At 37.9% G+C, this 23,784-nt stretch overlaps 2 protein-coding genes across 3 annotated transcripts; both read right to left on the bottom strand.

Annotated features, from left to right (window-relative positions):
* Positions 1–880: 880 nt before the first annotated feature.
* Positions 881–14,875, bottom strand: LOC122664349 (putative aminoacrylate hydrolase RutD). The gene is made up of 11 exons (XM_043860126.1): positions 14,683–14,875; positions 14,338–14,551; positions 13,945–14,027; positions 13,731–13,831; positions 12,377–12,472; positions 9,693–9,746; positions 8,087–8,235; positions 7,887–8,004; positions 2,135–2,222; positions 1,359–1,564; positions 881–1,200 (listed from the first exon to the last, which is right to left on the bottom strand). The coding sequence occupies exons 1-10, from the start codon at positions 14,798–14,800 to the stop codon at positions 1,362–1,364; spliced, it is 1,224 nt and encodes a 407-aa protein (XP_043716061.1). The 5' UTR covers positions 14,801–14,875; the 3' UTR covers positions 881–1,200; positions 1,359–1,361.
* Positions 14,876–17,496: 2,621 nt separating this feature from the next.
* Positions 17,497–23,556, bottom strand: LOC122664798. Of its 2 annotated transcripts, none has more exons than XM_043860778.1 (3): positions 23,342–23,556; positions 19,593–20,587; positions 17,497–18,250 (listed from the first exon to the last, which is right to left on the bottom strand). In XM_043860778.1, the coding sequence occupies exons 2-3, from the start codon at positions 20,558–20,560 to the stop codon at positions 17,767–17,769; spliced, it is 1,452 nt and encodes a 483-aa protein (XP_043716713.1). In that variant the 5' UTR covers positions 20,561–20,587; positions 23,342–23,556; the 3' UTR covers positions 17,497–17,766. The 2 variants fall into 2 exon arrangements, with proteins under 2 accessions (XP_043716713.1, XP_043716712.1); XM_043860777.1 differs by having other exon boundaries at positions 17,497–18,253; positions 23,342–23,551.
* Between the last annotated feature and the right edge of the window lie 228 nt (positions 23,557–23,784).

Raw genomic sequence — 23,784 nt, 5'->3', positions numbered from 1 at the left:
AAGCTGATAAGTAAAACAGAATCAACAAATGGAGTTCTTTTTTTTTTTAATGGATTAAAGCTGTTAGGTACAGTTTTACTCTCCTCTGTTCTTGCTTCTTAGTTGGTAGAACTGAGTAAAGAGATAATAGGTTCATCAAGACGATAAGAAGCACCAAACCAACGTCGTTTAGTTGATTATTTAATCACCCAAACCCAACTAAAGAAAGACTCTGTTTTGATTTTTGAATTAGATGCTGCTGCCTTCTCTACTCTGTACAGTTCTGATGAGTTTATGTTGATGCCCAGGTTCTGTATAAATCAGATAACTTCAAATCTGATCCTCACTGACTCTGATTTAAATGGTTACTGAAGTTTACTACCTCAGGAAATTCATTCAGACTTAAACAATTTTCTCCTTTTTTAATTCCTGTGTCCATGTTGCAAAATGGGTGTCATCTAGGTACATTTTTTTTAACCTGCAAGTGCACTAGTTACTGACCTAGTAACCTTCTCATCTTTAACTCATTCTGATTTAGATACCTTGATGGTTCCAATTAAATTGAACGAAGCCAGTTGATCGAAAGAATCTTGAGATGGCAGTGCAGTTTTTAATCCTCCTAACCTGGTCTAAACCATATTTCATTTTGGGTTCAGACAAGAATTTTTTCATCCAAAATCTGTATCCAGAGTCCAGACATTGCCTAACTTTTCTGAATATATAGCCAGGTCAGGTCCAAGACTCCAAATTGGTGTTGAGCCTTCAATTATTAGATACAAGTAGCAAATATTTTAGCCCAATTTAAACTGGGTTTGAAACTTATTCAGATTACCAGATCATTGTCCAACCTTTCCCGTATTTTACTCTTACTGTAATTCTCTCCTTGTCAGAAGGAATAAAATTTTGTATGAAACAGAGGTGAAGCTTTCATTTCCAAGATCTTAGTAGTACAATGTGTCTACGCTCATGTATAAGGTATAGGGTTTGTTTTGCATCTGTTGAAAGCATACAAGTTTCATCCTTGCTGAATTCCCATTTGAGTGTACATATAGAAAACAATCAGTAGTTAGGGCATTTTTGGAATTGGATATCCAAAGTTCCTGTTGATATATGAACCTCCTTGCTTGCATCTGATCTCTTTGCTCTACATTTGATTCTTACGCTTGAATTAATTACTTGTTTTGAAACACAAAAATCTTCAGGTGATGAATAAATCCTGACCTGCCAACAATGGAAATGGATTCTGATTAACTTTCTCGTATGAGAAACTGTTCCTAGACTATTTCTAGACATAAAAATTTGAAACTTGGTTATGGAAAAACATATGACCCATGCAACCAGTGGGGTGAAGGCCATAGTGAAGACTTTATTAATCATACCTCTTAAGAGATGGAGGGTCCCACTCGAACCGGCTTTAAACTTCTTAAAGCTTTCCTCCCATATTCAATTAAAATCATGAATAGACCAAAAATGTATAGAAGGCAAAGATGAAACTTCACCATAATGTCAAACATGAAAAGTGACCAAAATCTTCCCTCATAATTCTTTCTGCTTGATGATATCTGTATCTCATTGGCTTGCCACCCTGAGATCCAACAAACACTGTAATTAGCATAGGGCATTTGGAATTAATATGAAAGATAATTACATCCCTTGTCAGATGGTCTCTCTCTCTCTCTCTCTCTCTCTTACATAAAAACTCTAAAATTGGTCAACATATTACTCTTTCCTATTCCTTCTTCCATGTTTTAGGACTTTTTGAATTAGTTGTTAGGGCCTACCATGTATCAGGACTTTTTGTATTAGTTGTCAGGGCTTACCATGCATTATTATCCAAGGGTAAGATTGATTAAATTTAATCGGTTGGTTCTAGTAGCAAAGCTCCTTGGGGCTCAATTTCTCAAAACTGTGTCATGATCTCTGAATAAATAACATACTTTTCAATTAGGAGCTCTACAACAGATACAGCCTCCTAATGGTTCTCATAATTGGTTCACGAAAGCTCATGTTCCGTGCATCCAGCTTTTAAGGCAGAAGGATACCGTGTTCAGAAAATGAATTTGTCCATGCTTATGCATCTTGCAGGTATATTCATGGTCGCAGGAAAAATAATACTAAAACAGGATAGACAATTGCTTTAGTGTTGTGTACTCACAAGTGTCTTTTTTGGGCAAATTTGACCAATCACTTGGACTCAACTTCAATTCTGATGCCTTGATTAACTCTAAAAGAGCCTTGTTGACCTGAAAGGTTTTGCAGCGGCATTATGGTGAGATAAACCCAAGTAAATCTGGTAAGAGATACTTATTGTCAAAAGGTTATATTAACTGTATTTCACAAAATATGAGCATAATGTGGATATGCAATCTCAATTATGCAGGTGGAGTGTATAGAAAATGTCTGGAACAAATAGAGTTCTGAATAAGTGCCAAATTAAGGGGTTGTTTGGGGTGCCATTTTCTTCATAAAGTAATGCTGGGAGAGTTGATATTTCTCACAAACATAACATCCAGATATGTTTCCACTAATATGGCCTAAATGTCAAGAATACCATATGACAAACTGGTGATCAACATGTTATCTATAACAAATTATATGTGCACATGTCGCACATAAACACGTAACATTTATTTCCACAAAGGTCATTGTCATCACAATCCTCTTTCTGATATTAGTTCAACTGTAATGTTTTGAATGTTGAAAATACTTCTATTTTAGGGGGGTTGATAGGGTGGGGTTTGGAATATGCCAACAAACAGGTGAGCTTTCACAAGTTGTGCCTTCAAGAACATACACCAAAATTGGTACCTCTTCACTTTGCCATTCCGAGAATGAATCTTCTCTCTTAGAAAATGAGAAGAATATAACCTTTCTAGCAGGAAGCTTCTTCTTCAGGTAATCTCGTTTTTGAACTAAGATACCCAGATCGCTTCCAGCAAATGGTCATGGTAGCGGTATCCTGGTGAGAAATACAGACATAGGTACTAATATGGTAGGGTTATAGTTTCAACAGATGAGAATTTAAAAAGTTAGAACAGTTTGATTGGACAAGGAAGTCCTTGTTAACCATATAGCCCAGTGTTTTTAAACCCAGCAAACATTAGACCATTCTGGCTTTCTGGTTGGTGTTCCAAGGGTCAGTTAGTTTATGCTAATGTTAACATGTAATGTCCCAACAGTTTGTTAGTATCAAGGTGAACATGGTCTGGTGGTCCAACTGTCTGGGTTGGTGTCCAAACAATCCAACCCTTCTGACTAGAAGGTCTATTGATCAGTCAACGGTTTTTTGAAGGACCTCCTGCCCTTAGTGATGCAGATTCATAATCAAAACTGGCTTATTTTATTAGGAATTTTGTCTAGGGTTGTGTTCTATACATGTGGGGCCTTTAGTCCATTAGGTTTTAATGTAATAGGCCTCTTTCATGGGCTTAAAACATGGGTAGTAAGATTGCATACGAGATTTCCTTTATTAGGACTAAGTTACTTATACTTGGTTTATTTTTAAAATTTTTGAGTTAGTGAAATCCACATCAGCATAGTTAGTAGAGTCCACACCAGCATAGGTTATGTTTAGCTGAGTTCGGCTATGGGTTTCCTAATCCAACCTAAGTCTTTGTCTTTAGTTATTTCATTGTCTCTTAAAGTCATAGGCATGTTAGGACTTAAAGTTTGACTATGTTTTGAGTTAGTTTACTAGTCAAATTAGGTTATCGTATTAGTTAAAGATTGGGTTAGGCCTTTTCCTTTTAGTGTTCGAGTCTATTTTTGAGTTTTTCTATATAAGATTGTAAGGGGGGCCAGCATTATGCACGAATTTTGCTTAATGAAAAACTTTTGCTGCTCTTCTTCTCTATTGAAGACTTTTGTGTTTGATCAAGAAACCCCTTGTGTGTGATCAAGGTAGATTAGTGTTTGATCCAATCGATCACCCTTGCGGAAGCCAAGGTGGATTATTCTATTGCTCATATGCTTGTACTGCTAGTCTTATACTAGTTTTATTGAATCTATCTTCTAAATTTCTGCCATTAACAAGTAAGTTCAGACCTTGAATTTTTCTGCAAATTCCTGTTCTACCTAGAATTTACGTGTTACATTTTTTATGAGATTAAGCAATCCAACCATTAGATTCCTTCAAAATTTTGACCATATGTTCAAGGACCCTAATGGTGAAATCGACATAAGTTTGACCTAATTCTAACCATCTGATCTTGAGATGTTTCTACTTTTTCCATTCTGCCCCTACCTCAATTATAGCTACTGTTTTAACCTTTCTTGTTAAATCGATTCTGCAATTTAAGCTAATGCTTATGCCATATGCCATTGAATCAATTGACCACTACAAACCCTAATTTCTGAATTCTGACTTCCTTGGTAAATTAATGGTAGGGGTTACTATTTGTTTTCTCATCGATATATTGATTTTCAAATCACTTTTAATCACTAGTTCATAACAGATTTCAGTGTGAAACGATTATCCTGTTTTCTGTTGTTGTTTGCTGATTTATTACCTAAATGCTCTTCTCCTAGATCTACTAGGAATGTCCCATATAGCCTAAGCTATTCTTTGATTTAAAGATCTCGTCTATTGGCTACTGTTTTGAGTTTTTAAAATATAGTACTACATTACTTAAGTTTGTATGATCAAGAGTTTGTGACAACACTGCTAGTGAGATTTGTCCCTAACAAAATCTCTCCTCATTATTTCAATGTTTAAGTAATGAAGCCCATAACTGTATTATCAACCTCAATGTATTGAAGGTACAACCTTTATACTCCCTGATATTTTTTTCTGCTAACCTGTGCTTTTGTCATATTGTTGGCTCACATAGTTCAATCATTTGAAGAAATTAGTTAATTTTCATGCTACTGTGCCTAATTTGAAGTAGTGTATCAATGGTTTCTATTAGCCACAAGCATTTATATGTGTCCTGGATTCTGGAAACATAGTCATATCCCTTTTTCCATAAGTAGGTTTGTATCTGTGTCCATTCTGGGCATCATATCTTACAAATCTCATTCCTGTTTTCGAACCTTCTCTCCCATCTCTACCATATGCATCATAGCTATTTGCAGTTTTTTTTTTTTTTTCCTGTTCTTGCTTTTAGGATGATGTTAATGCTTAGGTTATACGAAGAAAAACCATTTCTGAACAGCAGGAGGAAGTATACTTGATGGACTGCAAAAAATGTTTCCAAACCAAGACAGCAATATGTGCATTTTGTACCTGGCCTTGTTAGGAAACTGGCAAGTTATAGTTGACAATTATGGGGTAAAACCTTTCTGTTAGATTGCAACAATGAACAGGAATTACAGTGGGTCAACTAATGGATGATTGTTCTTAAACTTTGTCCTAATTTTAAGGACTTGATAGTTTTTTTAACATGGGAAGAGAAACTGGTTCATTTTTCAGATGATATATGGTGTTAATAAGAAAATTGCATATAAAAAAATTCAAACCTTTAAAGAATTCCAATTGATAAGGAGACTCCTAGGTGAGACTTCAAGGATTGGTTGAGAAAAGCCATTCCTTGGTTACTAAGACTGTAAGCAACCTAAATAATTGGGAATTTGCAATGCTGGCTGTGTTATTATTGAGGCTGTTTAAAGTTCAGATTGGTCTGGATGCTTGTTTTGGTTCTTTAACCTGGACTCCCCTGAGAGATGAGATTCAGTCCCTTCTTTACCATTGTTGCGTGTGGAAATCTCCGATGCTTGGTTCGCCCACGGATGAGCCTGCAAAGACCAAGTGATGAGCACAAGGGAGCCGGTGTGGCTCCGGCCTAGGACTCTCCGATGCTCAAGTTAAATCACCAGTGCAACAGCGTAACAGCTAGTAAAAAGCCAGATCAGGAATGGTGCTCCATACCTGGGCATTTATAGAGTGAGGATGAGATGAGGCAGTTGGGAGAGTCCTCGTATGGTAGGAGTCCTTTTGGAAGGCTCCCTCGCGTAGAGCAGAGTAGAGAGCTATTTTCGGGGTCGGGCTTTTATTAAGGTAAAAGTCCATGTAAAGTGTGATTTCGTATTGCACTGGGATCGCGGCTTGATCCTTATCCTGTGATTCTCAGGAGATGTTGACGTAGCCCCGCGATCCCCGGTGGGGCGCTATGGTAGCCTCTGTGGAGGAGGGCTTGGCCTCGGAGGTCGGCCTGGTCGGGCGGCCTTGACAGTCACCTCGGCCTGGGAGGTCGGCCCGAACGGTTGGTCTTGGCAGTCAACTCGGCCAGCGGTTTATGGCTGACCTGTGTGAGTTCAGCTTGAAGCTCGGCCTCAGCCACCGGCTAGCTTGCGCGAGTCTGGCTCTGTCAGGTGACTTATCGGAGATGGGGTCGGCTCGGTTTCCTGCTCGGCTCAATTCGGTTCTCGGACTGAGGTCAGGTCGGCAATGTGGCAACCTCTGATAGGTGGGGTGTTTTATGCCTCATCAACCATCTTCATTTGGAGCCTTCCCTATCAAGAAAAGGTGGCCTTTCTTATTTTGACTGCCTAGATAAAATATTGACGGTAGATAAATTGGTTTCAATAGTTCACCATATCCTCACCTTCTGTTCCCTTCCCAGCCAGGAGGCTATGACAGTTTGATCATTTGTTGGTCCATTTCCTTTCACCAGTTCTTCCAGTTGTCCAATTACTGTTAAGTGGCTTCACCATATTTGAATATTAAGGTCCTTCAGTGAAGGAAACATTCATTATTAAGGCAAGCTTAGTGTGAAGGAGAATACTTTCAGCCTATTCTATTGTTGGGATTCAATCTTTGTGAAGATTACAGATGTCTCAATCACTGTCTGCAGAGATATGTGGGAAATCTTCATATTGATGGCTTTGCTGTTTTGTTTGCTTAATATTGTGGCAGATCACTTCCATCCAAGACCTTCCTTACTTTTGTTTATTTTTTTTTTTAAAGATAAGATCTAGATTTAGTTCTCAGTTATCAGAAAAAAGTACCTAGGAACATTATCATCTTCATGAACCATACATCTGACAAGATGGTCAGACGGTGGTAGGGCCATATGGGATCTTGACTGCTGGACAGTAATAGTTCTATACCTCTTGCTTCATAAGAAACACCCATACAATTAGTCTACATTTAGCTCATTTATGATTGCTGGGCCTGAACAACCTGGTCTCAGGTCATCACTTCTTGTTTAACATCCATGCCCTTATCCATATGCTGCATGTTAATTTTATATTCATCTGAATCTTACAAAAATACAAAATGATATAACAACTTTATTTCCACTTGGGGATGGAGTTGTCTTGGTATTTATTGGATTGGCCGACACGATCTAGACGATACCACTGATTTTCCCTCCAAGACCAGCCAGTAATGGGCTGACCTGATACGGGATTGCTGGTGCCTGGTCAGCCTGTAATTCAGATTTGAATCCTTTGTTACATCTCTACTATTTCTTGTTTAAACTTTTTGTACTACCCTAACCACCAAATCTGGTCCAGAACTATTAGGTCTCCCTAGTCCATTTCTTAGAAAAGCATTGTGAATAATGAATATTCATATATATATATATGTATTATATCACAAGTTAAACATTAAATCAAGTAGGTCGGTTTTTCATTAAACTCATGTATCTTCTTTCTTGCAGCATCCTAGTCCACAGTAAAGAAAAAAATGGGAACTTGAAACCCAAAAACTTGGGTGGATTCCAAGTTTAGGCCACAAGGACTGAAGGTTATTAGAGAGCAATCCACAATTTCATGTGTGAAAGAGAGAGAGTCTATGCCATGTTGCTCTCCCTCACATCAGAGGATAATGATATGCTGGATTTCATTAGCATGCCATCTCTTGCCCTTCCTCCCCTCACATCTGGGGAGAATGATATTATACATCCCATGACCATGGGATGACCTAATCTATCACATCTTGAGTCCATAGCAAACAAAATAAATACCTCTTCAGGCCGTTCATGACTCACTAGATGTCCACCATGAAGATCTATTATTCTAGCCATTGGCTGTAGCTTCTCCGCAATCTTCCTTGCATAATATATCTGAGCTATTATGTCATGCCTATAGAATAAGGAAAACATAAAATTAGTGTTCTCATGGGAGATGAGAAGAGGCAGAGATCTAAAGTTAAATGAGTTTCAACCTGCCGTGAATGACCGAAATTGGAAACCCAGCAGATCGGATCATTTCCAATTCTTTTGGTGTCATTTTGTGTGTCCAGCATGCATTAAATTGTCCCTCAAAACCATAGTTAGATTGCATCCCAGTTGATGATATATTTTTCACATATTCCTGCCAAAAGGCTCAACTTAGGTGAAGATGCTTGGTATAAAGGTGATAAAAGGGCAACCCTAAACCAGGACTGCAATTTCATTACATTGAAAGGTAAAACTTTGACTATGGTTATGTGCAATTATACCAAATGTGATGGATACATTACATCAAAACTGGCAGAATTTTCAACAGTAAAGTTGACACACTACGAGTGTTCCATACATTTACCAAGAAAAAATGCTCTAAAAATCAGAACTGATGAAGTTCTCACTCACCTAAACATATATTTATTCAGAAAATATTTAAAAAAAAATTTCAGATATTGTATAGTGAGTCATGGTCAAGTTACTAATTTTTTGACCTATTGCTTACTTTATCAAGCTTACAAGAAATACAAAAGTGAAAATAACCAAGTGGTTTAATTACTATATAGAACTATTGCAACAGTCACTGGACTTGAGTGAGATGTGAACCCTAACTAATTGACTACCTTCCAGGTAGAGTTTGAACATTGGGATTTTCATTTTTCTAAAAATGATGGACCTTATGATGGTTACACATGAGCAATCATGAAAAGTGGAACATTATTTCTTAAGTACTTGTAATTGAAAGGGTATTTGGAAATTATAATTCACTGAACCGATATCGACTTATATACTGACACACCATAGGTACTTGTATACAAGATTTATTGAGATGTTAGTTTTATCTGTATGGTGATAAAAGGCTGTTTTGTGATGAGAGTGTGGTCCTTACATATTATGACCTGGTGGAGTAGAGGTCGTGTACCTATATGCTCTTTTCATTAATGTTCCCTACTTTCAGTCCCCCCACCCAAAAAAATAAATTCCCTATTTCAAAAAGGGGTAAAAAAAACTCTCCTAAATACATTATCAAACTCAAGGTAGAACTTCAAAGGGAACAATGAACTTCCATTATTTTTTTTTGGGGAGGATAAATAATGAACATCCAAATTTGATCTGTGGTTTGTATAACATGCTCATAAAACATACCAATTACCTACATTTGAGATACCCTTGTAGACTCTTGGTCTAGAGTTGATAGACAGCCTAGAGAAACTCTGAATTGCAGTTGATTTAATATATGGTTCTAAATGATATTGGTGTCACAGAAAAGCATCTTATGGCCTTATGGGCTTGCACTGGAGATTCTCTGTAAAGCCTAAAAAAATTATCTTCCTTTCTTTCTTGCTTTTCATTTTTTCCCGCCTATTCCTTAATCTATCCACGAATATAGCAGGAAGCAAGAAATATCCACAATAAAAAATTACAACTAAACAGATGGAGTAGAACCATGATTCACTTATGGTCGATATAAATGCAAATTTGATGCCAAAACAGGATGTAAAATTTTCAGCTTGAATCTTTCAATGCACTTAAGTTAGATCAACAAGTCATACTCGACGCCAAAAAGAAAAGGGTCACTAAAGTTTGATGTAGTGTAGTATACCATACTTGATATAAAATTTCTCTTCGTGTCTTAGGTCCAACATATTCGTCAAGATACTCCTGCACATCCAGCACAATGTGAGAAAAATTATTGCTTATTATGTGCATATGGTGATATAGAAAGTGTTTGCAAATGGGTAAACCAACAATATGCAAACATGCTTCACAGATTAGGACATAAACATAACTAACAGATGGCTGATTTCATACTAGACTTCGAGATGAATTTTGCCGAGTTTCAACAGATTTTACTGCATGATCTCATTCACCTTAATATTCAGAAGCTTGAACGACTTTTGATATAAGCAAGAAAAGATAATGGAAACTTATTTCCAACACATTTAAATTAAACATCAAGGCTACCCAAAGAATGAACTACATTAATTGCTCTAATAAAGAGTTGCCGCCTATAAAAAGAATCTTCAATCTTAAAATTGTCCATATTTTGGTCTATTGTGTCACAGGGAACCATGAAGCTTTTGAGCAAATACACACTGGATGCGATAAGTTTGATTCCAATTCAGGGAGTTCATGTAAATGAAAGACCTAAAAATAGAGAAAGGTGGGAGAGGTTGTCTGAAACTGAACAGATAAACAGAGTGTGCACATTAAACAGTACCACATAACAGAAAGAAATGGAGGGTGATCTAAATGATTTATAGATGGTCTTTCTCTCGTAGAGGAAGATAGTATAGAAGTTGTGCCTTGTTGGTGATCTTTTGGAGCAACTGGAAGAAGATAAGTAGTCCAATTTTGAGAAGGAAACTGCTTCTTAAGCAGTGAAAGACAAGGACAATGGCCAATTCACTTTTTTTGGTCTTGATACTGAAGAACTGTACACCAATGATGAAAAAGCTTTTGGGGAGTCAGATGCACAAATAGACAGAATTCACAACCATATGTGTGTATGTGGCCTGTGTCTGAGCCCGAAATACATGTGATAAAGATCCATCAGGAAGAACCAGCCACACCAGCAGCCTGTCCAGATTTTTCCCCATCAAGCCAGTATCTGTGGGCCGCATTATGATGTTAATTAAAACCATATATCAGGCCCTATTCTCTAATCGATCAGTAGGAATGTTGTACCAGATTTGTGGGTCCCATCCTTAACTTGCATGGAGGAAGATTTATCAGATTGTGTGGGACCCATTCTAGCCTTTGCATGGAGATAATTCAGGAGCTGGTTGCTGTTTTGCATGGGAGACAATCTACTTTCTATTCTTGTTTGTTTCTATATAGTAGCTGTTAGCTAGATATTATTGCTATTTGAGATGTAATCTTAGATTAAGATAGTTTCTAATTTCATTGGATTGTAATCAGTAGTCCTAGTGTCCCACGCAAGGGAGAGGTTTTGATTCTATTAATAAAGGAGGGGTCACCATACACCCCACGATTTTGGATGTTCAAAACTTGACTTTTACATTGAGTGCTATGTGATTCAGCTGCTGTGCGAGAGTGTTGGGAGAGATTCTTTGAGGTCTATGAGAAATGGAACATGGCATAGGTGAGGGGCCTTGGTCATATCAGCCATCAGAATAAGCTGAGATTTTTAGGAGTTATTCCAACCTACAAGTACTACTCTCGACAGAAGAATCTGCCCCATCAGTGTTGCCTAGTTACTAATTCTGGGATCCGTTGTAATTGAGTTTTAGAGCCTTGCTCAGCCAACAGTGGAGGTTATTCTGATTGTTTATGTGGCTGGGAGTTTATGCCCATATTGGTTTCAGACCTGTGGTTAGCCTATATACTTATATATCATGTCATTGACTTGCTGTTAAGTTTATTACCTACAGTTCTGTTGCTGGAACCATCTGTTAAACCTACTGTTTGGTAGTACTGGTGATCCTACTGTAGGTTTGGACATCATTGACCTAGCTGTACATTAACATGCATAGTCTCTACCTCTGCTTCTGCTCCCTCCCCCACCCCCCCCCCCCCCCTCAAAAAAATAAAAATAAAAAAATGTAACACTTGTCTGGAAAAAGAAGGAACAAATATAGAAACAACTTCATCACATAGAAAAGAACAAGAAAATGCAATAGTTTAATTTTGGAGAATATTTTCCAATTCCGTGGAGTTCTACATAGCAGCTGCATGAAGTGGAAAAATGGAATTGTTTAAACCTTAAAATTTATATATAGCTCATTATCTCATATGCTTACCAACTTAAGCAAAACATTAATGCCTGTATCTTGAAACGGATATAAAATTGTTGATGTATGCTCACAAGGCAGTCTCTCGAACTGACTTTTTTTGGTTCCTTTTCTGTTCTGTTCTTTTCATTTTATGGGGTTGGGGGGGTGCGGTGCTGTTTTTCTGGGAGGGGTATAGGCTTGGGTTAAGGCATGTTTGAATTTTCAATTCTATCTTTATTGAATAAATCAGCTAATTATTAAGATACAAGGGAAAAACGAGAAAACTTGAGCCAAGCTTTGCACCATGTCAAGGTGGAAAATGATGGCTTTCGATATTTTTTGGGTTGTAAATGTTTTGGGGTTTTCTCCTCACCATTTTAAAAGGATCCTCCCAACTTCCATATGATTTAGTGTTTTGGCAGCATGAAGGTTGCTGTACCAGATCACTTCCCCAAAAGAAATGAAGAGGATGGCTGATTCAGTTAAAAAGTCATTTGCCAATAATTTATCGGTAAGCAAGAAGAATAGAAAAAGCAAAACGGAACAACATTTCACCTTTGTGTAATGGGTGTCTAAGTCAACAGCTGCCCTCTCCTCAGGAGTCTTTGCCCTTAGAAAACGGATAGCAATGGATATTGTTTGTCGATCAAGCTGCAGAAGCAGAAAACAAAAGGATTATCCTTGCAGAGAAATAAGTACAATACCTATTCATCCAGAAAAAAGGGTTCAATTCTTGTAAAACTTAGAGAATATTTATTTCTACTTTTTTAAACTGGCTCAGAAGATGGTATTTCCTTAAATTTCTCCCACCAGAGTCAATTGAAGTGGCCAAGTTTATGAGAATAATGAGAACTGTTATCTACTTAGCACTATAGGAGGTCTACGTGGAAGTAAATAAACTATGAAACTAACTTCTACAGGAGGTCAATGTGAAGGTAAATAAACTATGAAACTAACTTCTCAAAAAATAATTGTTCAGAGAAAGTTTTCCACATTTTATGTTTGTAGACAACCATTTTAATTTTTATTATGTATCTTCTCCTTATTGGTATTGAGTTCTTCACTTATTTACTAGGTGTTCATTTTCACAGAATAAAGATGACTGAGGAGGAAGAGCAGTGAAAAATATGCTGTTCCAATTTCTCTGTCCTGTCTGCTCTACATGATAAACCTTGAACTAGTATTGTTTAGTTAACAAGTGAGCACTGATCTTTACTTGGTCTGTAGTGACTATGAAAGCAAATAATGACCTTTTACTTCCCCCCTGCAGTGAGAGTGCCAGTCATTCCAAGTCACAAGAAGAAGTATTCATGTGATGAACCAAATGTTCTGAAAACCTAAGAAAAGACATTTTGAATTGCAGCAGCAACAAAATTAACAACAATCCATATAGACATTAGAATGCCTCCCCAAAGCAACACACCTTTGGTCAGAAAAAACTGCACAAACACTTGTCTAAGTCCATAACAGTAGAAGCTATAATCACTTGGATTTTAGATATGTGATTGGAGGAATCAATAGGAGAATCACAGAAAGATACTGGATACATAATCTCGAAGTAGCTGGGATTAGTGCATAGTGCTTTATAAGTTGAATTGAGTTGAGTTGAGTTGATTGGATTGCATAATGTCATCTAATTAGTGAGAGAACATAAGTGATTCCCAGTGCACAATTTAATACACCAGATTGAAATATTGCTATATCATAGGCATATAATGGCTGTAGTTTAGGGATCACAAAAGGATGAGAAAAAGGAGGGTAGACTAGTGGTACTGAATCCAGCGAGAATAGGATCCACCATTTTAGAAGCATCTGTTCTTTGACTGGGATTGATGTCCCAGTAAGTGGAAAAATGGAATTAAATATACTGCATATATCTTCAAGAAGGCAAGATACATTATAAGTATACCTTTGGAAAACATTCAAAACCTCCACCGGTTGCATTAAGTAAGGCCAACGACAATACCCTATCAGGTACCATTGCAGCCAGCTTGCAAGCGATCATAGCCCCTGTATTATAAAAAGAGGAAGTTAAAGACACCAAAAGAATAATACACTATAGTCAGCTCGATCAAATTACAAAAATGAGGACATCAAAGTAGAGATAGGGACTCCAAGCTTACCCATTGAATGCCCAAAGACATGAACGTTTTTCCAACCCAAATGATCCATTAGAGCTATGGCATCCCTTGCCATGATTGTTGTTCTGCCAACCCAGTAGATGAAACCATATCAATCTTTACAACTAATAAATTGATAGAAGAAATACATTTATTGAGAAATATAAAAATGAATAAAATTCCTATTTACTCTCTTCCTCTCTCACACGTTGGGGGTGTGTTTAAGGATCTGAATTCAAAACCCAACAAGTTATCTTTCTTTTATTCAATCTGGGCCTATCAAATTGTCAATTAAAATCAATTTAGCAAACGATACCAACCAGAAAACACACCCACGAAAAAAAAGGAGGAAAATTACACAACAGAAAGAAATAATTGTACAGAAGCAAAACGTACGTATATTCTGATCTCTTGGTGGGAACAGAGGTCTGACCCATCCCACGGTTATCAAAAGAGCAAACTTCTATCCCCTCATTGTCATCACTATCAAAACCCTCTTCTGGATCATTCAATTTTGATGAACTAGTCTTCGATTCAGCATCATTGGGCGTGTCAACACCCGTAAGGCCCTTAATTTGAGGACCCCAGGAATCATGGGTTCCCGCCAAACCTAATCGTAGTTTTAACAGGTACACATATCAATGACCCAGAAAATTGGAATGCAGTTCATTAAAAATAAAGGAACAAAGAATAAGAAACAGAGTAAGAAAAGAAGAGAGAGAGAGAGAGAGAGAAGAGAACCAATGATGAGAAGAACTTTGGTTGTCCCATGACCATAGTTTCTATAAAAAATCTTAATTCCATAATTTGTTCCTCCTCCTCCTCCTTCCTGATATTTGCTGACATCACAGAACGGCATGGTTTTCTGAAGTTAACAGAAAAAGGGGGAGGGTGCCGGAGAAAATCTGAGAAGAACAGATAATTTTCTGTTCAACTAAGAAAGAGAAAGAGAAGCACAGACTCCTTTTCTCTTTGATTTCTGGAGAAGTTTGATTTCGATAAGAATTGTGAACTGTGTTCGTTAGGTGTGCGTGTTTCAACGAGAGAGAGAGAGGTTGACTGGTACCACGTGACAGATAATTTGTGGTGTCAGGTGTGACGCTACATCAGGATGGTTCTTTGGTTGGTATAGCTTGAATCTTAACACTTACCCTGATTCTGAGAAGGAAAGACTCTTAAATGAATCAGAGAGAGAGAGTTGAAGCAAGCAGTAATGGAGGTTGGGATCATTTCTTACAGTAGTAATTCATGATGTCTAAACAGGAGCGAGCTCACAAGTGCGGCAGTAGTGGTTGTTCCAGTTCCATCACCTTCCAGCTTTCTCTTACAACCCTTCTTTTAACTTTTTTTAGAATTGAATATGGATAAATAGATTCTGGAAGAAGTTTTCCAACACCGCCGTTGTTGGAGAATCTCTCACCGTACACTAATCACGGCATGAGAAACGATTTGTGTTTGGTACAGGACCCATATGGTCAAGTTGTGAAAAAAAAAAATGGCTTTTAGGAAAACATTCTCGCACTGTCGGCAATCAAATCTTTCTTTCTTCAATATATATATATTTTTTTGAGACAGGAGGGGTATCCGATTTTAGACCGACTAAATCCCTCGAGCCCATACATGATCCTACGCCACGCATGAACCAAGAGCTTTTGGGCCCTAATAAGCCTTAGACGGATGGCCCCAATCTTTAATATATTATGATAAGGATGCGCTTTCGGGGAAAATTATCACCTCCAGTTTGCTGACCGGCCCAGTTCCCCAGTTCCTCTAATAGGGGGATGGTGGACCCCACCCGGGCAGGGTGTTTGGGCATGGGTAGAGAGGTCATTTCAGCCCCCCTTTGTTAGAGGAACTGGGGAACTGGGTCGGTCAGCAAACTGGAGGTGATAAAGATCCGCGCTTTCGGTCCTTCGGCCAGTTAAAAGCATGGGACAAAAATTGGTGTCACTCAAAGTGTCTCTCTCTCTCTCTCTCTCTCCATCTGAGACTTTTCACCATGAAGGTTGATGTTGATCTCTCTCTATTTTTCTAGAGAAAGAGATTATAGTATTGCTAGTAGCTTAATCATTTACCTTTTCTTTTGAGTTTTGATGGAATTAGGAAGAAGACCAAGTTCAAAAGTCCAAACACTTGACAAAGTGAAAAAATAAAGTCAGGACTCAAGAATGGATAGCTCTTGATTGTTTTATAATTCAAATTCAAAAGGGAAAAAAATCTAAATACAAGGATGACACATCATGGGCTTATCTAATCAATAACTTATGAGAAAGAGTCAATATAGAAGGGCATTTATGAAAACAAAATGACACATGTCATCACCTAATCGTATGTGAAACATACACATACAGATAGATGATTCAAGTTCAAAACAAATTAACCATCCACTTGATCATGCAAGAAGACCAATAATAATATAAAGGGAAAAAGAACACTACTTGGTCACATGGTTCCTCTGTCTAAACATCGAGCTCACAAATTTACCATCCTACCACTTGTGAAATGAAAACACCTTGATACCCCTGCGTGTGGCTTTCATGCTGGTTCAGAGGCTACACGACCAAACAACATAAAAGTCAAAAAATTCTGTTCTCAATTCCCTTCTCCAAGAAATGCTTTTGGAATCCTAGAAACATTTTTAGCCCTAGAGAAACTAACACTCTTCACCTCAAAAACTTTTCTGTCTTGTAAGACCTTGACTGGATTTTGTGATGAAGGAATATGGTATTGCAGTGTCTCTGATACTGTATCTGATATGGAATATGGAATAGTATAACAAATATAGGTCTAGTGCTGAGTTTTGATCTTAAACACTGATAATGACCTGGTTTCTCATCTTCCACTCATTCATTTCTGCTGTTTTCTTCTCTTCTTTTTTCCCTGTTAATGTTTCTTCTGTTATTCGTTAATTACAGTATTTCAGAGCTCTGGGAGCTCCAGACCACCAACTTAAACAACTTGAGATACAAGACGCACAAAGATACTGCCATGACAATTTTGCAGGGCAAATGATTCATATGTTGTTGGATCCCACATCGCAAGTGGGATCAGTATCATTCATATCTTCATATACCTGGAAGTGCCTTCACTTAACAGATCGATCTTTTGAGTTAGAAATCTACATGGTATCAGAGCTGGTTTTGACCTACATGCAAAGGTGGGAATCATCCACTTCATATACCTGGGAATACTTCCACTTAACAGATCAGTCTTTTGAGTTGGAAATTTATATACATAAGATGAAATCTTTGCCAATCTTCTGAGTTGGAAATTTATATACATAAGATGAAATCTTTGCCAATCTTCTGAGTTGGAAATCAATATACATAAGATGAAATCATTGCCAATCTTTTGAGTTGGAAATCCATATACATAAGATGAAGTCTTTGTCAATCTTTTGAGTTGGAAATTCATATACATAAGATGAAGTCTTTGCCATGGTGCAAGAGCCTGTCACAGTTGCTTGTCGCTAGTTCCTACGTGCAAAGCCTCCGGCCCTCAAGAAAAATTATCAGAACTAAGGAATAACCTGCAGTAGACATTTCCTTGAAACCCTAAACCAAACTGAGACAATTTAAAGAAGATAGATGAGATCTTCCTCCTAAATATGTTCACCATATATACAAATGTACATCTCATCACATGTACACCGGATTACATATGCGGGAACTATTTTTACACAAAGGAATCTAAACAGTACATATAAATAAAAGATAAGAAACACTACCCACTTCCACATTCCCCAATCAATCTTAATGCTGATCGGAAATTTCCATCTGCAGGATCCATTACCTGTTTTACCTGGCTCTGCATATTCATTTTCTTCTACAATGTAGGTAGTAACCATCCCATGGTCCAGCCAAGGAGCAAACCAGCACTAGCAAGACCTATGCCCACTGCAAAAGCAACAGCATACTTACTGATGTGGCATTTCGGTGCACCTCGTTTCCGCTCCACAGCCTTATGTCGACGTTTCTTCAGTTGCCTACCTTTGTATGGCATCCATGGTAGGACCACTGGAAAGAGAGTGGAAATTGGTTGGTCCTTGTTCTTAAGCTGAAGGCAAAAGGCCTCCAGTTGCAATAGTTGGAACCACTGCTTATATGCGAATAGGTGTGAGGCTTGTCTGAAGAAGAGCTTGATTATGTGTTCCTTCTCGATGTATGCCCGTTGGGCTGCCTTCTCAGCTTCCCTTGCCCGGGTTTGGGAATGGCAAAGTGCTTCCAACAGTTGAGCCTTACTTGAATCACTATTAGAGAGGTGGCAAGGTTCTGTCGGTTCTTCATTGGTTTCAGTGTGGCCATTGGAGCTGCTGGAGGTCATCACAGATGCCAAAATATAAGCTTCTGAATAACATCATCAAAGATACCTACCCATGCTCAATGCATGCAAGATGACTAAACTATGCACTTATTCATACTGGACTAGGATTATTATTTAAGAGCCAAATGGCAGAACCTGGGATTCATATAGCTGACCCCAAGTAGTAGGGATATGCTTTGGTTACCTAATTGGTCGAGTTTCATAGAGTTGAGCTTTCCATGAATTCAGTTGGTTGCTTATCACCAGAGTTCTAACAGTCTCTTTCTGCCCCCACCCCCACCAACAAAATCCCCAAAAAATTACTAAAAGAAGCCAGTTAATATTCTTACACTGGACTTTAATAGTTCCCTATGTGCTGGCACGATACTTACTAAAATAAATGCCACAGACCACCACGCAGAAAAGAGGGTCCCATCTTCACAGTGGGTCGCAATTCTCTACCTAGGTGCACATGTGTGGTGCCACTCATTTAATATGTATGGCCTCAGCATTTTCCTAGCTTCCTCTCCTATAAGATATATTGATTTGGCCTGATACCCGAGTCAGATTGGAAGTTAGCCAACAAATGCCACATGCATAAAGGTAGAAAACAAGCCCCACTGTGGATATAGTATGTAAATTTAATAAAACATATCATTAAATGAAACTTAATGTTTAATAGAACTAATATAAATATTTTGACAGTGTTAAACAAGTAGTTGTGCAGATTTTTCATAAACTACAAGAGAGGCTATAGATTAGAGAGAGGGATGATGGGAGAAACTTGCTTGCTACACCTTGAAGGTGCTTATTTGTTCAGAAAACAAAACCCAGCAAATTAACAAATAGAAACAAAGAGATAAAAGTTCAAATTAGTAACAAACACAAATTTTATTTGGGAAAACCAAGAAGGTTATATCCATTTACCACAATAAAACATCAACTGATTATTTATCCTATGGAATTTATTCTTCACTAATTCCCAGGCTAGTGCTTCCAGCCTACAAATAAATTAAAGCATAATTAACATTTCTTTGTCACGACATGGATATTCCAGGATATTGGGCCTATAAAAGTAGCATAGACCCTCAAGCCCTGGAGTTTGTTTGCTATCGAAATTCACTAATGCACTACTGAAATTCATTAATGGTTCAGTAATAACAATTTGGCATTAGTCTCCAAAGCAGGTAATGGAAGCTGTTCAACAGTTTGTATGGATTTTCACTTTGTAGGAATGGCAAAGCAGGCATGGAGATGAAGACTTGTATCTAACCCAACTTGGGCTATCTGAACTAGAAAAATGCAATGAGTACATTCAAAAAGATTCCTACAACATTCTAAATCAATACCTGTGGAGTCTTTCTGAACAATAGATTGAATGGCCTGATTCACAATATTCAACTTGATTTCCACCGACACTTCCTGAAGTGCGACTACCTTGTGAATAATCAATTGGGTTGGAGAGACCAATGTTATCCTTATGATCTAAAGATGATGAGAAAATGCTTCCATGGTCAAAACTTTCAAAACAAGTAAATGGGCCTCGGCTAACATGCATCATCTGGGGCCGAGGAAGATCGCAATTTTCAATATGCTCCAGTGATTTTAGTGCAACCAAAGAAGCTAAATCGTCTTTATCCACAGTGCGCCACCATGGCTCAGTCTTCTCAGCTCCCATCCAAGGGGACCCCAAGTCAGGGCAAAGCTTCTTGGATGGCCTTGAGAATAAGCTCGGATCCCAGCTATCTAACCCCTCAGATCCATGCTTGTACTCCATGTCTTTATGCTCAACTTGGTCGTGTGTTTTGTTAATGTTCACAGTCTTTGGCTGGTGCATTTTGGATTCTGTATCATGCATCATACAGGTGGCAGGCACCTGACCCATTGGGTCCAAATAAGATCCAGAATTGTTGCTATTAATGTGGACAAAGTCATCTTCACTGAGTGGGTGACTCTCATCAAGTTTGGAGGTCTTATTTACCTCCCCAGCTCTAAACACTTCCGATTCAGCCTCCAAAGCATTTAACTGCTCATATGTGAAATCCTTCTGGTATGCAAAATTGGGTTGCAACTGAAGCCACCATTTTGTGTCAGGTGGTAGATTAGAATATGAGGGGTTCCAGTTAAGAGGCATAAAACCTGCTAAGGGATGATCTTGCTCATTTGGATAATCACCAGGTCCCATATCAGACTCTGGTTTGGAAGATGAAGAAGATGATGGACAGCAAGCTAACTTTGGGGCTCTCTTGGCATCTTCTTGGACAAAACAGCGGTTAGCCATGCGCTGCCAAGCAGCCCTTGCTTCTGCTGCAGCCATCAGTCACTTACTCCTGGGTACACTTCACTGTAGCAAAAGAAGAATCTGTTATAAGGCATATGGTTGAACAAATCTTTAATGTGCATACGGTTGAACTAATAGGTGTAATTTAGCATTGAATATTGAAGAAAAATAATCTTCATTATTTACAGGAAAAAGAACTGCAGAAGAAATACTTGAAATTGACATGTTAATTGAGTCCTCGGAAGCCTCTTAGAATCTAAGAACAATCATGCGTTTTGAATGGATACAGCGCAATAATTTATACCATTCAAAGCTGCCAATATATTGGCTTGATTCCAACAATTTGCAGCTCCAAGAATGACACTATAAATTGACCTGAAATTAAGGTTTTAATGACTTTATCCTCAACAGAAAAGCTCTGAAAGTCTTTCTCCTCAACAACTTATTTTTTTTATTTTATATAAATATTAAGTACTACCTTGTTTGGTTTCTTCTTCTGTTCCAAAATCTAATACTTATATTCAGACGACAAATGTTGTAGAATCATAAAAATTGAAAATTCCTGTCATCTGAAGTGCAAAGTTGCTGGCACTCAGTAAATTCATCTAAAGTATGTGGAAGTCAGTGTCTCAGCCAAGAAAATTTTGGCTTCAAAAGTGAAAGTATACAGGTCACAAGTGTTAAATGTCACAATTCATGAAGGAAATACAAAGAAACCAATCCAAAACATGTGCAAAACAATGTCGGTTGAAAACAGAGCTAATTACTTGCTTGTTCATTTCCCAATGCCAATAGGACACCCCACATTTATTTTCTTCTCTAAATTCTTGTTGTTGATCTTCTTCTCTTCCCAAATAAGGAAAGAGAATTTTTTTCCTTTTCCAAAGTACAAAGAGAAAGGAGGGATGCTAGTCGGACATGGAACTGCATAGAGGGGAACAGAGGAATGGCACAGAGGCTTTGGTGAAGGGCTGGGGGCTGCCCACATGCTACACTGTCTTTACATGTTCTACAACCATGAAAATTCCGTAAAGCATAAAAAGTCCTTTGCTTTCACTTTCATCTGCTTATCATCTCCTCGTTCACTGCTGTCCTCCCATCTTCAACAGTTGAATACTTGAATCCCCTGGCCCCACAAAAAAAAGTCTGTTGTGAAACAACAATTAAGTAGTTTTTCGTTTTTTTTCCTTTATGAAGGAAATATACTTCCACCCCACCCCCCCCCCCCCCCAAAAAAAAGGTGGATGTGCAAGAAGTAGACCTAAAACTTTTCTTTGCTGGTCATTTTCTTTGTTGTTCAAGAGTCGATTCCCTCAAAAGAGATCAGTCCGATAGCAGTTGGTTAATCAAAAGCCTGAGAGGAACTCCTCCCTCTTTAGCCACATAGACAATCGGGTTATCCGAATTCAACTGTTGTTTCTCACAAACTAGGGATGCTTCTTATTTGAGCCATCCAGTTTTTCCATTCCCCACCCTAGTTGATATATACCCACACCACTATTTCATATTAGTTTATATATTATGCTTCTCCCACCAATATTATTCATCTTAACATTATTGCCCATTGAGGACAGCTGCTAGCACAGCAGGCTTGAGGCTAGTTCAGTTGAGCCAAGCACCCCACACCCACAGGAGGTTTCAAGTGTAAGACCTTTTTCTCATGAATCCCCCCCTCCCCCACCCAAAAAAAAAACATTCTGGAAATTTATATTTCTAATGGTGATTCCTACAATGTCCAAGTATTAAAGTACCATACACAAGTAAAGCACTTAATCTTAATCAGTACATAAAACCTGAAGCAAAAATTTCAAAGAAATTCCAATATGAAGGGAAATTACAAGTTGCTACCTACATTGAGGAGAACTTTTTTGGAGGAGTAATTGAAGGCATTCACCAATTAAATTTGTTTAGGCCACAGTAAGTTCAGCAGCAGCAGATGCATAAACTGGTAAAGGATCACTGACAGAAAACGTTGATCACTAAGGTATTAAACATTCATTATGAATTATGCCCATCAAGAAGAAGGCATCAAAAGTTCGTATTTTACCCTTTTCTCATAATATTGGTCATGAAATTTACTGGAAGGCTACTGCTTGGTAGAACTCCTAAGGAGAAACCAGCATCCAATTCAGAATTATCTTACAAATGTAGTCAAGCCCCACACAGAAAATATGAATAGTCTATGAGAGTCATCTTATCTTACCGGTTAAAAAAACTAAGAGATTCAGACACCTCGAACATACAAAGTCAGATTCAAGAATCTAGTTCGGAAATTTAATATATACAACACCGACCTAAGATTTGCAGATAAACAATCATCAATGATGAAATCTGACCTTAATCACACCATTGCCCCGAAGCCAGAATTCCACAGGAAGTGTAAATCAAGCCAAAAACTGAATCCAGAAACTTCATTACGTCTCACACAATCGACAAGCGACAGGGAAAACAGAAACTACTTCACAACATCTCTCAAAATCTAAATGAACAAAAGCCAACTTTTTTCCTCTCCGCTCACACCCCCAACCACCTTCACTCCAACCCCACCCAAAGGGACAAAAAAAAAAAAAGTAACCATGCACAGTTCAAATTCATACACAAAACCATGCCACCAACACATCATCAGAAAGCCCATAAGAGAAAAGAAGTATACAAAACCAGAAAGGGAAAGAGATGCTGAAGCAAGAAGGAAAAAGTTGGAGCATAATATAATCCCAAATCAAACTCATCAAAAGCAAAAGGAAGCAAATTTAGAAGACCCAAAACATGAAATATGGACAATTTTAAGATAAATATAAAAACAAGGGCAGATTATACCTGCTTAAGAACATTCTTCTTTTTTGGGGACTGATTCTAACAGAAGAGTTGAATGCTTAGACACCCACGAACCAAAGAAGAGAGGCAAATCGGGATTAGCTTGATTGGCAGAGTCTGTAACGCTGTGTTTTTGCTGAGATCCAAAGACAAACCCACGAGGAAGAGAAGAATGACAAATGTTAAATTCCTCTCAGTTTCATTAATTTCGTTTTCATTTTATCAAATTCTTCGGTCCTTATTATTACACACTTACACAAATAATTATATCGAATTTTATTGGGATTTTTCATTAGATGTGGGTAAGAAAATGAAAACTCCCAAAACAGCTTACCCTTTTCAAGTGTCGAATTCAAGAAAATAAAAATATCTAAAAACCACGAAACCACTCTTCTTCCTCCCTACAAGATTTTGTTTCCTAATCCATTTGGGCAACTGGTTTTGCA

This window comes from Telopea speciosissima, chromosome 6, assembly GCF_018873765.1.
Source record: "Telopea speciosissima isolate NSW1024214 ecotype Mountain lineage chromosome 6, Tspe_v1, whole genome shotgun sequence".
Lineage (NCBI taxonomy): Eukaryota > Viridiplantae > Streptophyta > Magnoliopsida > Proteales > Proteaceae > Telopea > Telopea speciosissima.
This window is presented reverse-complemented; position numbering and strand designations above follow the sequence as displayed.